At 35.4% G+C, this 17,189-nt stretch overlaps 1 protein-coding gene across 3 annotated transcripts in view; it reads left to right on the top strand.

Moving 5' to 3' along the window:
* Positions 1–17,189, top strand: part of ANKRD12 (ankyrin repeat domain 12) — a 126,271-nt gene that overhangs the window by 24,258 nt on the left and 84,824 nt on the right. For all 3 annotated transcript variants that reach the window (XM_047827346.1, XM_047827348.1, XM_047827347.1), the window contains exon 2: positions 10,982–11,120. In XM_047827346.1, the coding sequence (XP_047683302.1) occupies positions 11,034–11,120 (87 nt within the window). In that variant the 5' untranslated portion in view covers positions 10,982–11,033. The remainder of the gene's footprint in view (positions 1–10,981; positions 11,121–17,189) is intronic.

Genomic DNA, 17,189 nt, shown 5'->3' with positions numbered 1-17,189 from the left:
AGAAATAGTGGCTAAAGTGGGGTGAAAAAGTTTTTGATAGGAGTCCAAGATCTAAGGGATCAGAGTAGGAGATGGGGTATAGACATGAACTTTGAAGAAAACCATGATGGCGGAGGGATATGAGGTAAAGATTAAGGCTGTAAGTGATAAAACTCAATATGAGGTAAAGTGACTGGGAGGGAGGTATGTAGGTGCTTGCAGTAAAAAGGGTAGAGACAATATTGTTTAATGACTCCCTCACCATTAAAATATCTGGGGAACTTTTTTTTTTTTTAAATACTTCAGAATAGTTTTAGATTTACAGTAAAATTACAAAGACAGCACAGGGTTCCTATATAATCTTGTATATATACCTCACACCATTTTTCTCTATTAGTGTTTTACATTACCTACCATGGTAGAGTTGTCATAATTGATACACCAATAATGCTATTATTGACATTATTATTAACTAAAATCCATACTTTATTCACATTTCTATATTTTTTTTTACCTCATGTCATTTTTCTGTTCCAAGAATCCCATCCAGGATGCCACATTACATTTAAACATCATGTTGTCTTAAGCTCCTCTTGGCTGTGGTGGTCTCAGACTTCCCTTGTTTTCATGGTCTTGGCCATTTTAAGGAGTACTGGTCAGGCATTTTTGTAGGGTGCCCCACTATTAGAATTTGTCTGATGTTTTTCTTGTGATTAGACTAGGGTTATGTGTTTTTGGAAGGAAGATCACAGAAGTAAAATGCCGTTTTCATTCTATCTCGTCAAGGATACATACTATCAACATGACTTCTCACTGTAGATGCTAACTTTGATCACTTTGCTGAGATAGTATTTTGTTTTTCAGGTTACTCTTTTTTCCCTCTTTTTGTACCATATTCTTTGGTAGGAAGTCACTCTGTGCAGCCCACACTTGAAAACAGAATATCTATATAAACTACCTGGAATTCTTTGTGGCAAATTTGTGTGTTCTCTCCCATTTTTTAATTTGTTCAGTCACTTATATCAGGATGGACACAGATGTTTATACCTTGGTTATAACCCAGTACTACTTGGCTTATTTTTTCTGTTGCTGAAAGTGTTCTGACTTTGCCAGTTGGGACCTCTTTCAGTTGACACCTGTATCCTTTTGACACATTCCCATTGTTCAGTTTATGTATTTATGTACACTTTTTGCAATTGTGAGCACTTTTTCATAGCAATGTAAAAGTCTCCAAACTCATCTTGTATATTTACTATCTCAGCCCCAGAGTCAGCCTTTTTTCTAAGCCCTGGTTTCTTTTATTGGAGTAAGGTACTAGTAACCAAGCTCTTAGTGTTAGGTGTTCTCATTGCTACTGGAGTGTTTGTTGTTGCTTCTGGGCTTGCTAGCTGACATGAGAAGGAAATCTGTGTGTGTAAACTAATTCTCCATATGCATATCTATAAATACTACTGTAGGAAACCATCTGTGTCTACACTAAACTAAACATGAGTTCACATTCTCTCAAACAATAATTCATTACCACATTCCATTCTTCTCCTTACTTGCCTTTCTGCAATCTCCCACTCCAGCAGTGAGAACCATTACTGCAATGTGCAATTCTTATATAGATGGTTAGTGTGACACAGCATTTTAAATGGATAGTTGCAGCATGAGCCCACTGTGGTAGCAACAGGATGTGGCTGTGAAATTATTACACTCATAAAAGATATATGTGCTACAGTTAATTTTATGTAGGTATTAAATAGTATATCTTTACATTTGTTTTCATTTTTCTTGACTGCAAATGGTAGTAAATGGTAAAATTTACTAGTATCTGCATATTTTATGCATATAGGAGATATCTAATACTATATATAGCGTGTGTGTATGTATACATATATTTTTTTTAATCTGCATCTAAGTGGACCTGCACAGTTCAAACCATGCACAGTTACTACCATTTATGGTAGTAAATGGTAAAATATATTAGTATCTACATATTTTATGCATACAGGAGATACCTAATGCTATATGTACTATATATATACTATATATCTATTGAAAACATCTGCGTATAAGTGGACCTGTGCAGTTCAAACCCATGTTGTTCGAGGCTCAACTGTATGGTGGCTTCAGAATTGTTAACTTATACCACCAGGGACCACATATAATTCACCATGTTAACCATTTTAAAGTGTACAGTTCAATAGTTTTAGGTATATTCACAATGTTGTGCAACCATCACCATTATCTAACTCTAGAGCATTTTTAATTACCCAAAAGGAAACCATATACCAATTAAGCAGTCACTCCCTCTTTCCCTAGCCCCTTGCAGCCACTAAAGGAATCTTTTTATAAAGTGGTATTTATCTCCCCTCTAAGATATTCTGATTCAGTAGTTCTAAAGATAAAGCTAGGCATCTGTATCTTTAAAAAAAAAAAAAAAAAGCATTCTGGTAGTCAGGCAAGTTTGAATTACCGGGTGGCATGAGCCTAAAAGAACAGCATATTTTGAGTAAATTGAAATGTTCTAGAAGCAGTAATGTGAATCAAAGAGCATCTCATCAAAGCTAAAAACAAATGCCAACACATTTGATTGTCTTTAATTTAAAAGTCATTTTAGGCAGGGTTGAAATGAGGGAAAGAAACCATTTTATAAAATGTCAGCTTGTTGCATCTGTGTTTAGATTTCAGTTAACTTTTAATCTGTGTAGTTTGTGTTCATCCATTACTAAGTTTTGGTTTCAGTACTTTGTTCTGTTTATTTTCTCTTGAGTGTTTTTTCCCCCTGACTTTTTTTTTTCTTTTTAATACTTCTGCTTATGTTACCCCACTTAGAGGAATGCTTCCCTTCTTCCTGCCACCCATACCTTGGTAAAAGTGTACTCTTTAAGGATGAAAACTAATTGCCAAGTAGGTAATGGAGCTGTAGTAGTAAAGTTAAGCATATCTGATAATTGGGAAAGATTTGCTGACAGACTTTGATACCGTCTGGTGTTTATGAAACCCCTATGAAAGATTTTTAAGTCAGACTTCTAGTTGGAAGATACAGTTACTAGCAGAAAAAAAAATGTTTAAACCATTGATTTCAAGGGTCCAGTGCTCACTGAATGCTAAAAAACTATGAATTGATCTCAAAGTACAGAGTTTTCTTTGATTCTTGAGTTCTTTGGTTTCTTTCGAGGAACACTTCTGGAGATTTTCTTTCTTTTTTTTTCTTTTTTTTTTTTTTGCATTTTATTTTATTTATTTTTTAAATATGAAATTTATTGTCACATTGGTTTCCATACAACACCCAGTGCTCATCCCAACCGTTGCCCTCCTCAATACCCATCACCCACCCACCCTCCCTCCCACCCCCCATCAACCCTCAGTTTGTTCTCAGTTTTTAAGAGTCTCTTATGTTTTGGCTCCCTCCCTTAACCTTCTTTTTTTTTTTCCCTTCCCCTCCCCCATGGTCTTCTGTTAAGTTTCTCAGGATCCACAGAAGAGTGAAAACATATGGTATCTGTCTTTCTCTGTATGGCTTATTTCACTTAGCATAACACTCTCCAGTTCCATCCACGTTGCTACAAAAGGCCAGATTTCAGTCTTTCTCATTGCCAAGTAGTATTCCATTATATATATAAACCACAATTTCTTTATCCATTCATCAGTTGATGGACATTTAGGCTCTTTCCATAATTTGGCTGTTGTTGAGAGTGCTGCTATAAACATTGGGGTACAAGTTCCCCTATGCATCAGCACTCCTGTATCCTTTGGGTAAATTCCTAGCAGTGCTATTGCTGGGTCATAGGGTAGATCTATTTTTAATTCTTTGAGGAACCTCCACACTGTTTTCCAGAGCAGCTGCACTCACACTTTATGTAATCTTTATGTCCATAGCATAACAACTTTACAAATTCTGTTATCTACTCCTGTCTCCAAAGTTCTCTTCTAGCCATCCTGCCAACTGGAGGTGTTTTTTCCTCTTGTCCCTTTCTTGCATATAGTCTACCAGAGTCTTGTCTTCTTGAATTTTTTCCTTAACCCTCCCTTCTGTTGTCATGTTGAATAGCTTTTCCCTACAGATTGGTCCCAAGGTTTATTTCCTTCTTGATTACTTTTTCAGAGCATTTTCTCCACAAAGATTGGCCTCTTCCTATAAGCGATTTTGTATCCTGTGATAGGAAGATAAAGTTCTCCAAATTAGTAGCCTTAGGATGAAGAGTAAGTCATAAAAAAGAGCAACTTACTAATATTTCCTGAAGAATCAGTTTTGTTATACTAAGACATCTGTCAAGCAAGACTTGGCATCACTGCAGTTACCTCCACTTTCAAGAAGGGTGGTTATCCGTCTTAAATACAGAGAACAAACTGAAAGTTGCTGGGAGGGGTCATTGGGTGGGGGGATAGACTAAATGGGTAATGGGCATTAAGCAGGGCACTTGTTGGGTGTTACATGTAAGTGATGAATCACTATATTCTCCTGAAACCATTATTACACTATATGTTAACTAGCTTGGATTTAAATTAAAAAAAAAAAAAAAAAAGGAGAATGCTTATATGTATCACTGTTCTTGTCTGGAGTTAGCTGTGTTGTTTCAATCTGCTGTTCTTGTTATTAAATTATAATTTAGCATTAGTTTACTCACGTTGCTACTTATTAAATTAGTTACAGTTGCTTGGTTAAACTTTACATTTTGGGTAGTGATACTCATTTTTGTCAGCAAGTTTTGAAAATTTCCAATAACTGGATGTTTTAGATACATATGCATGTGTCCCCCCCAAAATGAATTGTGCATTGTGTCCCCAAAAATGAGTTGGTCAGATTCCTTTTGCTAAAGCAAATGCACATATAATCCAAGAAAGTTTGCTTATAGAATACTTTTTCTACTAGGAAGAAGGATTAGGTAAGGTGGATGGATGGTAGGATCTTTTTTTTATCACCTTACATATGTCAAGAGATTTAAAATACAATAGTTTTCTTCCAGTTATGTGATCCCTACTCCCACCCCAGCATCAAGAGCAGGTTTTAGAGATCCCAGTGAAGGAGGCTTTGAAAAATCCAGTTTGGAAAATACTGTTTAAAGTTCTACTTAAATGTAAAGGATTATGTAAAACATAGGTCATTTCCTACTTACAATCTAAAAGAATATAAACTGTGGTTTGCAAGCTTCCATTACGACTATTTTAAACTGAAAAATCTAGGGGCACTTGGGTGGCTCAGTTGGTTAAGCTTCTGACTCTTGATTTTGGTTTAGGTCATGATTCCAGGGTTGTGCTGCATGTGGAACCTACTTAAGGTTCTCCCTCTGCCCCTCTCCCCCATTCATGTGTGCACATAGTTGCTCTCTTTAAAAAAAAAAAAAAAAAAATCTACAGAGGGCAGTAACTGACGAAGCAATAAATTTTCTATCTAGAATGGGAGAGAAAAATAAACTTCCAGAGAAGACATTGTTAAAGATGAGAAGAAACTAATAGTTGCTGCACATACTTCCCAGAAAAATGGAAACAGATCAAAGAAAAGAAAGCTATGGAGCATTTATGGCATAAGTAATAATCAGTAGAACAAAATACATATGATACCAGTGTTTGAATGCTCTTTAGGATCAATCTTGTAAGTTAAAATACTCTCACGAAGAGTTATCCTGTGAAAAAAGGAAGTGACAGTTAAAATTTTTTAATGAGACTCTCAGGCTGCCTGATGTGAATTTTTAAATGAAGATGGTACTTCACACATCTGCATGCATGCATGTTATGTATATATATGATTTAATATGATCGAGAAATCTGTCTTAAATAAACAGCGAATCATTTTCTAATGAGATTTTTTTATAATATCAGTTCAAATACTAATTTAAGTTGGTTTTTAAACTTTCCTAATGATGAAGAACCACTGGGATACTTGTTAAAAGTACAAATTCCTGGCTCCATTTCAAACCTACTAAATCTGTATTTTGATAAGCACTCCAGGAGTTTTTTTGTTTTTTGGTTTTTTTTAATCATCAAGTAGGACTACATCAAACTAAAAGCCTTTTGCACAGCAAAGGTAGCAATGAAAAGGCAGCCTGTAGAATGGGAGAAAATACATGCAAGCCATACATCTGGTAAGGGAATAATATCCAAAATATATAAGGAACTCCTACAACTCAGTGGCAAACAAACTCAATTTAAAAATGGCCAAAGGACCTGAACGTTTTTCCAAAGAAGACCTACGAATGGCCAAGTATATGTAAAGGTGCTCAACATCACTAATCATTAGGGAACTGCACATCAAAGCCATGATGAGATCTCACCTCACACCTGTTAGGATGGCTGTTAACAAAAAAGCAAGAGATAGCAAGTATTGGTGACAGTATGGTGGAAAAGGTCCCTTGTACACTCTTGGGAATGTAAATTGGTGCAGCCACTATGGAAAACAGCATGGAGGTTCCTCAGAAAATTAAAAATAGAACTGCTGTCTGATCCAGCAATCCTACTTTTAGGTATATATCTAAAGGAAATGAAATCAGTGTCTCAAAGTGGTATCTGTAGTCCGATGTGTGTGTTGCAGCATTAGTCATGATAGCCAAGTATAGAATCAACCTTAGTGTCTGTTGATGGATAAATGGATAAAGAAGATGCAATCTTCATATTTACAATGGAATATTATTCAATCATTAAAAAAAGGAAATCCTCCCATTTGTGTCAACATGGATAAACTTAAAGGACATTATGCTAAGTGACATAAGCTAGACATGGATAAATATTGTATGATCTCACTTATATGTGTAATCTAAAAATGAACTCATGGAAACAGAGTAGAATGGTGGTTGCTAGGAGCTGAGGACTGGGAGAATGGGGAGATGTATATAGCTTGGTGACTAGTTCATAATAATGTATACTTGAAATTTGCCAAGAATATAGATCTTAAGTGTTCTTACAACACACACACACAGATAAAATTAGGTGTCATGATAGATGTTTTAATTATCTTGGTTGTGGTAATCATTTCACAGTATATATATCAAATTACCACATTGTACACCTTAAATATAAATAGTTTTTGTCAGTTATATCTCAGTAAAGCCAGTGGGGGAAAGATAATGAGGTGTGATGAGAGTGCACATTCTTTCCTCCCTGTTGATCTTAGGAGACAAAGCATTCGAGTTCTGTTCTATTACTGGGAGTTGTTTGCCATTGATGAGTATGAAGTTTTATCAAATGCTTTTTCTGTATCTGTTGAGACTATCAGTTGGCTTTTAGTCTGTTAATACAGTGAATTGCACAGATTGATTTTCACACATTAAGCTGACTTTGAATTACTAGGATAAATCCCAGTTGGTCATGATGGATTGTCCTTTTTATATATAGTTGGGTTTAATTTGCTAGTATTTTTATTGAGGATTTTTTTTGGCATATGATCATGAGATATTATATGGATCTGTAGTTTTCTTATAAAAGACTTACTCTGACTTTTGTACCAGGATATTGATGGCCTGCCTTATAAAATATGTTCCTGCTTCTTTCATCTTTCAGGAGAGGGTATGTAGAATTAGCATTATTTCTTCTTTACATGTTCTGTGAAATTCACCGCTGAAGCCACCTGGGCTTAGAGTCTTCTTTGTTTTTAAATATGAAATCAATTTCTTTAATAAATATTGAGCCACTGAGATTGCTTCCTTCAGTGAGCTGTGGTAGTTTGTGCCTTTCAAGAAATTTGTTTCACTTAATTTGTTGAAGTTATTTGTGTAAAGTTGTTGATAATATTCCCTTATTACCCCTTCATGTGATTGTAGGATCTGTAGGGATGCTCTCCTTTTATTGCTGATTTTGGTAGGTCTTCTCTCTTATATCTAATTTGTCTTACCAGAGATGGCAAATTTTTAAAATTTTTTTATGTATTTATTTATTTTTAAAGAACCAGTTTTCAGTCTTACTGATTCTTCTTTATTTTTAAATTTGGATATATTCCTGTTATCTTTCTATATTTGATTCTGGTTTAATTTCTTCATAATGTGAAAACAAAATTTATATGATTTTAATTACTTTAAATTTATTAATGTTTGTTTTTGACTCATGACATGGCCTATCTCAGTAAAATTCTGTGTGCCCTTGAAAAGAATGTATATTCTTTTGTTGGATACATTTTTATACAAATGTCAGTTAGATCCAGTTGATTTGAATTGATGGCGTTTTTCAGTTCTTTTATATATGCTTGTTGATTTTCTGTCTTACTGAGAGTAGTTGAAGCCTACAACTATAAGTATGAATTTGTCTATTTCTCCTGTCAGTTTTATCAATTTTTGCTACCTGTAGTTTGAAGCTCTGTTGTAATTGCATATACATTTAGTGAGGTGATCCTTTTATCAGTGTGTAATAAGTAAAGTTCTTTGAGAACTGTTTTGTCTGATATTAATGTAGTTACTCCCAATGTTCCTTTGATTAGTGTTTGCATGGCATATCTTTTTCCATTCTTTTACTTTTTAACCTACCTATAGAATTACATATGAATGAATTTCTTGTTAATAGCTCATAGTATGGTCATTTTCCCCCTGTTTGATGGTCTGTTTTTTTTTCTTTTCCAGTTTTCCTATTTGTTTGTTTGTATCTTTATTTCCAGCATAGTTAACGCATGCAGTGTTACAGTAGTTTCAGGTATACAATCTGACAGTTTTTTTAAATTGGTGTGTTTAGTCCATCTGCATTTCATATCATTATTGGTATGTTTGGATTAGGTCTATCATTGTTTTGTTTGTTCCTTCTGTTTTTCATTCTTCAGTTTTTCTTTTACTGCTTCTATTGGGTTATTTTTATATTTTAAAATATTCCATTTTAATTTACCTAGTGTGATTTTGATTATCCTGTGTATAATTGTATTGGTTGATCTGGCTTTACATTATATATTGAGGTCACAGAACCATGTATTAAATGCTTAATATTAGTTGATTGAAGTAATATTTTTGGAATCTAATTTTGGTTTTTATTCTGAAGTTTTCCAAATAAGGTGATTGAAAGATAATGTAAGCTTTTCCTAACATATAGTCTATTAATATATTATATTGCTGTGTATGGTTTTTTAAAATATTTGTTTATTTTGAAGAGCAAGAAAGAGCAGGAGATGGGCAGAGAGTGAAAGAGACAATCCCAAGCAGACTCCATGCTGTCAGCGCAGAGCCCGACTCAGGGCCTGATCCCATGAACTGTGAGATCATGACTTAAGCCAAAATAAAGAGTCAGATGCTTATTAACCAGCTGAGCCACTCAGGTGCCCCTCTATCTGAAATATTCTTAAAAAAATATTCATGACACTCCTTCATTCACCAATAATGTGCTTTGCTTGATCTACAAAGTGCTTTATCTTTATAAATCTCACCTAGACTAATGCCTAGTGATACTATGTATATCCATTTTGCTTTTGAGTCAGAATTCTTCTGATTATATATGACTCCTAATTTTAACTGTAAGCTTTACACAGGGCTAGTTTTGAGCACAGTGCTATGTTTAAGTGATTTTGTTTATATGGTATCAGTTGAAACAGTTGCATGATCCCAAGGTAAACTCTGCCTGGTGTGTAGTATCAAAAAAGTTTCCTTATTCAAGTTTATTTCCTCCTCTATAAAAGATTTGAACTATTTGAACTCTGGAAGTTTTTTTCTGTTGGAATGTAGTCTGATTTGGCTATGTTTGGATTAATTTAATCTAATTTTGATAATTTACAAGCTAACTCAGTTCATTTAGGTGACTTTGGGTTTTGTTTCTATTGAAATCAAATATTTTAAATCACCAACAGAACAATTCGAAGAACACAGAAGATCTTACTAATCCTCTGTTCAATAATTCACTTAGATGCTAGAATGTAGCTTTACTTAGACCTATAATATTCATCTATAGGAAATTTATAGCATGAAAACTAAAAATTACGCTGATCTGTTCTGTTTATTGTTGTGGTCCAAGTCTTGCTTCTGTTGGCCAGCAACCTCAGTTTAGCTCAGTAGTATACGGTGGAGCTCTCTGTGATAATAGGAATGTATCTGTATTGTACAGTAGTTACTTTAATTTTAGTTAATTTAACTTTCAGCAGCCACATGTAGCTCGTAGGTCATCAGATGGCAGTACTGGTCTAGTCTCATGACTTCCCTTTTTTTTTTTTTTTTTTTATTTTTTCTAATCTTTATTTTTGAGAGACAGACAGAGTCAGAGTATGAGCAGGGGAGGGGCAGAGAGAGAGGGAGACACAGAATCCGAAGCAGGCTCTAGGCTCTGAGCTGTCAGCACAGAGCCTGATGCGGGGCTCGAACTCATGAACCGTGAGATCATGACCTGAGCCACTCAGGTGCCGTGACTTCCCTTTTTATATTTAAAACTCCCTGCTTGGAATTTTTTTGGGGGGTCTAAAATGTAAGCTTAGGCTTCTATCAGGGTCCTTGACCTATTGCAGAGCAGGAGACAGAAAACTGAACAAGTTAGAAAGAAAGTGATATATGACATAATTACAGTATGGTAGGAATTCAGTCAATGAATAGATTGATAAAGTGACTGTCTAGAGATGTCTGGGAGTTCTGTGAAGGAAAATAAACACTTCCAAGAATTTTAACTTGGAACGGTTTCATAAATATAATCTAAAATGGTAAAATTGCCAACCAGACCTATCCAATTCTTGGTTGGGTCTTCAGAAGTAAATTCCAGACCAATACTGAACTACCAGAGAAGAATCTGTTAGAACGTTCTACCTTTAGAGACAGGCTGAAATGACAAACCCTTTGCCACTGCTTTCACTTCTGCTGCTTGTGGTTACCTGGAAAACTGGAGATTAGGTATTAGTCTAGAGAAGGTGGAAAAAAATATAAAAGTAGTTCTCTTTTCTTCTTTTCAGTGACAAATTGAATGGACTTAAACAAGAGAACTTTAGAAGCTCAAATTCTTAAATGAAACCTTACTTTAGACTAGGACTTACAAAGACAGAGAATAACAAGTTACATTAACTGTGGTGTATACCTTTAAGTAGGTTTTTACTGCAGATGTATACAAATAACCCTCCTATGTCCATTCTTTACAGATCCAGGATGAGAAGACTGACAAAAGAAAGAAGCTAGCTGAACAGCTATAAGATGCCCAAATCTGGGTTCACAAAACCAGTTCAGAGTGAAAATTCTGACAGTGACAGCAATATGGTAGAAAAACCATATGGAAGAAAGGTATATGATTATCTTAAAGATGGGTTGACTGTTTTGGAACTGGGAAAAACTCCCCATTGGTAATTTTAGTAATTACCCATAAAATAAAAACAGTTGGATCCCAGTTAAATCCAAACCATTTATCTGATTCCTTTAAAATTAAATTGGATTCCTGGGATAAGATTGTTTTTCATTCCCGGAGATAACACATTTACTAATATGGCATATTTACTTACGAAATAATCATTGAGAGGGGGTGAAAAAAAAATCCAAGACATCACAGTCATTTGGCATTTCTTTCTCCACTTCCTGACCCCCAGTATCAAAACACATACACGGTAGCAGTTCCATTTTCCTTGTCTTTAGCCTTGGATAAATTTATATGACTTTTCTAGCCTCAGTGTATCTCTCTGTATTGGAAGACAAGACTGCTTTATAGAATTGCTGTGACAATGAAATGGCATCAGTATGGTGCCTAATGCAATGCTTGTTACATAATATATGCTCAGTAAATGTTAACAGTTTTTGTTGTTTATTGTTAGTGATTGGCAACGACCTGTGATTGTCTTTTAACATCTATCCTTCTTCACTCCTATTTAATTTAGGCTCTCAGAACTTTCATTTAGACTTCTGCAATTGTCTCCTAACTGGTCTCACTGTTCTTAGTCTCTTCTGTAGTTAATTTTACACAGTATCTCTTTTTTTAAGCTTATTTATTAATTTTAAGAGAGAGCACGTGTGCACATGCATCAGTAGGAGTGGAGCAGAGAGAGAATCCCAAGCCGGCTCTGCACTGTATTGCAGAGCCTGGTATGGGGCTTGATCTGACAAACCGTGAGATCATGACCTGAGCTGAAATCAAGAGTCGGATGCTTAACCGACTGAGCTACCCAGGCGCCCCATTACACATTATTTTTTAATTTTTCTTTTTGGTGTTGTGTTTTGTTTTGTTTTTCCTTTTTGTGTCTTTTCTTCCCCCTTAGTCTTTTTTTTTTGTTGTTGAAGAACATCTGAAATGGTTCCAGTTTTTGGCAAACAAGAATAGAGCTGTGATGAACATTGTATACAAACACTGTTTTTAATAGCTTTATTGAGGTGTAATTTATATACCCTAAATTTCACTCATTTAGTGTATGATCCAGTGATTTTTAGTAAATTTATAGGGTTGTGCAGCCATCATCACAATCCAGTTTACACCATTTACATCATTGCTAAAAGAGCCTCATGCCCATTGCATTCAGTCCCTATTCCCACACCAACCCCAGGCAACCCCAAATCTGCTTTCAAAATCAGGAATTTTAAGTTTCCAGACTTTGTTCTTTTCTAAAACCATTTTGACTGTTTAAGGTACTTTGCATTTCCATCTAAATTTTATGAAATTTTCTACAAAAAAGCCTGCTGGGATTTTTATAGGGATTTTATTGAGTAGATCCATTTGGATAGTATTGACATCCTAACAGTATGTCTTCCAGTTTATCACTAGAGAATATCTCTCTGTTTATTTAAACCTTCAGTTTCCATCAGCAATACTTTGTAGTTTTTAGTGTACAAATCTTGAGCTCTTCTTGCTAAATTATTAGTGTTTTATTCTTTGGGATGCTATTGTAGTTAATTTCATTTTGGATTTTTCATTGCTAGTATATATAAATATAAATGATTTGTATGTAGGGATTTTCTATTCCATGATCTTACTGAACTCATTTATTGGTTCTAAAAGTTTATGGATTCCTTAATATTTTCTACATATGGAATCATGTCAACTCCATATGAAGATAATTTTACTTCTTTTCCAGTATGGGTACTTTGATTTTTTTTCGTACCTGATTGCCCTGGCAATCTTTGCCTTTTGATTAAAGCGATTACTCCATTTACATTTAACATAATTATTTATAGGGTTAGACTTATATCTTCCATTTTGTTCTGTGTTCTTATGTTTCATATTTTTTTTGTTTTTCTTCCTTCTGTGCTCCCTTTTTAAGTTTTTTTTTTTTTAATTTTTTTTTTCAACGTTTATTTATTTTTGGGACAGAGACAGAGCATGAACGGGGGAGGGGCAGAGAGAGAGGGAGATACAGAATCGGAAACAGGCACCAGGCTCTGAGCCATCAGCCCAGAGCCCGACGCGGGGCTCGAACTCACAGACTGCGAGATCGTGACCTGGCTGAAGTCGGACGCTTAACCGACTGCGCCACCCAGGCGCCCCTTAAGGTTTTTTTAATATTTACTTTTTTTTTTTTTTTTAATTTTTTTTTTTTTCAACGTTTATTTATTTTTGGGACAGAGAGAGACAGAGCATGAACGGGGGAGGGGCAGAGAGAGAGGGAGACACAGAATCGGAAACAGGCTCCAGGCTCTGAGCCATCAGCCCAGAGCCTGACGCGGGGCTCGAACTCCGGGACCGCGAGATCGTGACCTGGCTGAAGTCGGACGCCCAACCGACTGCGCCACCCAGGCGCCCCAATATTTACTTTTGAGAGAGAAGGAGACAGAACTCAAGTGGGGGAGGGGCAGAGAGCAAGAGAGGGAGACACAGAATCCAAAGCAGGCTTTAGGCTCCAAGCTACCAGCACAGAGCCCGATGTGGGGCTCAAACCCACGAACCATGAGATCATAATCTCAGCGGAAGTTGGACACAACCAACTGAGCCACCCAGGCACCCCTAATTTTAAATATTTTTTAATTTTAAATATTTTTTAATATACTATTTAAATTTATTACTTTTTAAACTGTGTTTCTTAAATTGTAATCTTAAGATGTTGATCTGTCGTTTATACTGTGCATCTAAGTATTATAAATTAATAGTGACTTAATTCAGTAAAATATAGCAACTTAGTTCCTGTATAGCTCCATTTCCTCCACTTTTTTCGTGTATCTATGTATCTATACATGGATTCATCAACATTTGTTACCAATCCAATAACAGACTATTATAATTTTATACAATTTTATCTTTGAAAAAAATAAGAGGAGAAATACATATTCATACAATTCTTTTTTACCTATAAATTTGCCAGGTTTGTCAGTCTTAATTTCTTCTTTTTATAGACTCAAGTTATTGTTTGGTTGTCATGTTCTTAACTAAGAATTTTAGCATTTACTGTAAGATCTTCAGCCATGATTCTTTAAGTCTTCATTGATCTAGGAATATCTTGATTCTTCATATTTTAAAAACAAAATTGTTGAAATATAATTCACATACCGTATTTAAAGTATATATAATTCAGTAGTTTTTAGTATATTTACAGAGTTGTGCAGTCATCTCCACTATTGATTTTAGAACATTTTCATTCAAAAGAGAAACATTATGTACCCATCAGTAATCATTTCTCATTCTGTCCCCAACTCCCACAGCCCTAGGCAGCCACCAGTCCTTTCTGTCTGTATAGAATTGCCTATTCTGGATGTTTCATACAAATGGAATTATATAATATGTGGTTTTTGTTGACTGCTTGCTTTATTTTCAAAGGGCAGTGTTGTTGGATATAGATTTCTTGACTTTTTTTTCTTTTAGTAGATTGAATGTCACTCTACTACTTTCTTGCTTTAACTGTTTCTGATAAGAAGTCAGCTATTAATTGTTTTGTACCTTTGTCACAATGAATTTTTTTCACTGCTTCTCTCTCTTTGTCATGTGCTTAGGATTCTCCCTTGTGTTTATCCTTTTTGGAGTTTGTTGAGTTTCTTGGATCTGTAGATTTAAGGTTTTCATGAAACTTGTAATATTTAATTTACTGATTTTCTATATATGTGTGTGTGTGTGTGTGTGTGTGTATTTTTGCCATCTCACATCTGCTGTTGAACATATCTAATATATTTGTAGTTATTTTGCCTTTCATTTTTTTTTGTGAGCATGTGAGTGGGGGAGGGGGAGAGAGAGAGAACAAGACAGAGAATCTGAAGCAGGCTCCAGGCTCCGTGCTGTCAGCACAGAGCCTGAAGCAGGGTGTGAACTCCAAACCGAGAGATCATGACCTGAGCTAAAGTCGGGGACACTTAACTGACTGAGCCACCTAGGCGCCCTGTTACTTTGCTTTTCAAATCCATTATTTCCATTTGGCTCTTTCTGTGATTTTTCCTTACTGGTATTATTTGATAAGTCATTATTGTCATACTTACAATTTTTAAACATTGTTTTATTTCTTTCTTTATAATAACTTTCAAATCTAGTATATGGGCTTACTCAGAGAAATTTCTCTTGAATACTTTTTTCCTTGCTTTTTTGTATGTCTTAATTTTTATTGAAAACTGGACAATTTAGGTCATATACTGTAGCAGTTCTACAGTTTTGGGTGCTCATTATTTCCCACCTGAACCTTGTAATTGTTGCTAAGTTGGTTTTTTGTTTGTTTGGTTTTTTGTTTTTTTTTTTTTTCCTTGAGTAAAATGTTAGGAGTTTGCAGTATTTGTCACAACCACTGGTATCCATTTTTTTTCTTTTTATATTTTAGTCTTGCTTCCACAGAGGTACCCCTGTGTCTGTATAAATTAGTCAGCAGCCATTGATTGGTCAGGAGTTGTACTCAAACACCATGAGCCAGTCAGATTTCCACCTTCTACAGGCACACTTGCCTGTGTTGGGGAGTGCATTCAATGTTAGGGCATTTTTGAAATCTGTCCTGGCATTTACTTTTTGTTGGGCTCACCTGGGTCTTGCTGTGCTTGTGTGCAGTCAACTAATGATATGTAGAGGATATGGACCCTCTCAGATTTCCTCTGCATGTACACATAATCTCCCTGTCAGTGAGAGATGCATGGAGAGCTTAGCCCTTCTCTGATCTTTCCCATTGATCTTCTCCTCTCAGCCAGGGATGTGTGTCAGTCTTATCTGGCACACCCTGTGGCTCTCTCATTTCTGTAATCTCCCTGTTGAATTTCTTGCTTATTCACCGGCTTGATGCTCTTCTGCAGCAGGACCACAACCTTAGGCTAATAAGATGTATGTTTTTTGCCCCCTCCAATCATTTCCTACCCTCTTTGCTATTTTTAGAAACCGTGCATCTGGATAGGCTTTTTACACCTTCTTTGCCAATTCGAGTTGACACACTCTGGCAGCAGAGATGCTGCTTTTCTTGCCAGCCCCACCCTGGTAGCACTTCATGCAAACTAAGCATCAGCCAGGGAATGTGAGAGCATTCCCCAGGCAAAAATGCCAAAGACACTCACTGTTCTTGTCCATAGTTCAGCAGTTTTTCTTGAGGGGAAAAAAAAATGCTTCTCAATTTGTTGTTTGCTTTTTTTCAGTTTTGGGAGCCTTAAGGTGGTTGTTTTTGACAATTTTGTCTAGATTTATAGTTGTTTCTTGGGGAGGTAAGTTGCTAATACCTTTATTCCTCCATAGACGACTTTCCCCAAATGATATTTTAATTTGCCAAATGTGACAAATCATAAGCAAAGCATTTTTACTATTCCTTTTATTTAACAAATCTTACATTGGATTCCTATTGTGTTATATATTCTTTTATGACACTTGGAATAAAACAGTGAGTGGTTAAGCCGTGATTTAAGTCTTCATGAAGACTCTAAACTCAAACACTCTTCCTGTTTGTCTGAATGTTTTGCTCTCAGGACCCCTTCAGTGTAACTAAAGATCCCAAAGAGCTTTTTTATATGTGGGTATATCTGTTGATATTTACAATATCAGAAATTGAAACTGAGAAAAACTTTAGATTTTTTTTAACTGGTTTAAAAAATACATATGTGTATGTTTACCCACATAGTATATTTTTATGGAAAATAACTATATGTTCCAAGACAAAAACTATTAGTGAGAAGAGTGTCATTGGTTTTGCACGTATCTTTAGTGTGTGACTTAACAGAAGACCACCAAATTCTCATCTGCATCTACATGCAGTGTATTTGGATATCACTTGTCATGTAGTGTCTAGAGAGCTGCAGTATATATTCTTGAGAGTATGAGAAAGGTGCACGTGGCACCTTAGTGTTACTGTGAGCGTATTTCTGGCCTTGCAGATCTTCTGAGATGGTCTCAGATACCATAATTTAAGAATTTCTTTACCACTGTAAGAAGCACATTAATGAGAGTATTGAGTGTATAATGATGGGACAAAAAGGAGAGAAACAAACAATTCT

The sequence above is a fragment of the Prionailurus viverrinus genome, chromosome D3 (assembly GCF_022837055.1).
Source record: "Prionailurus viverrinus isolate Anna chromosome D3, UM_Priviv_1.0, whole genome shotgun sequence".
Lineage (NCBI taxonomy): Eukaryota > Metazoa > Chordata > Mammalia > Carnivora > Felidae > Prionailurus > Prionailurus viverrinus.
The sequence above is the reverse complement of the archived record's forward strand: the minus strand, read 5'-3'. Positions and strand labels throughout refer to the sequence as shown.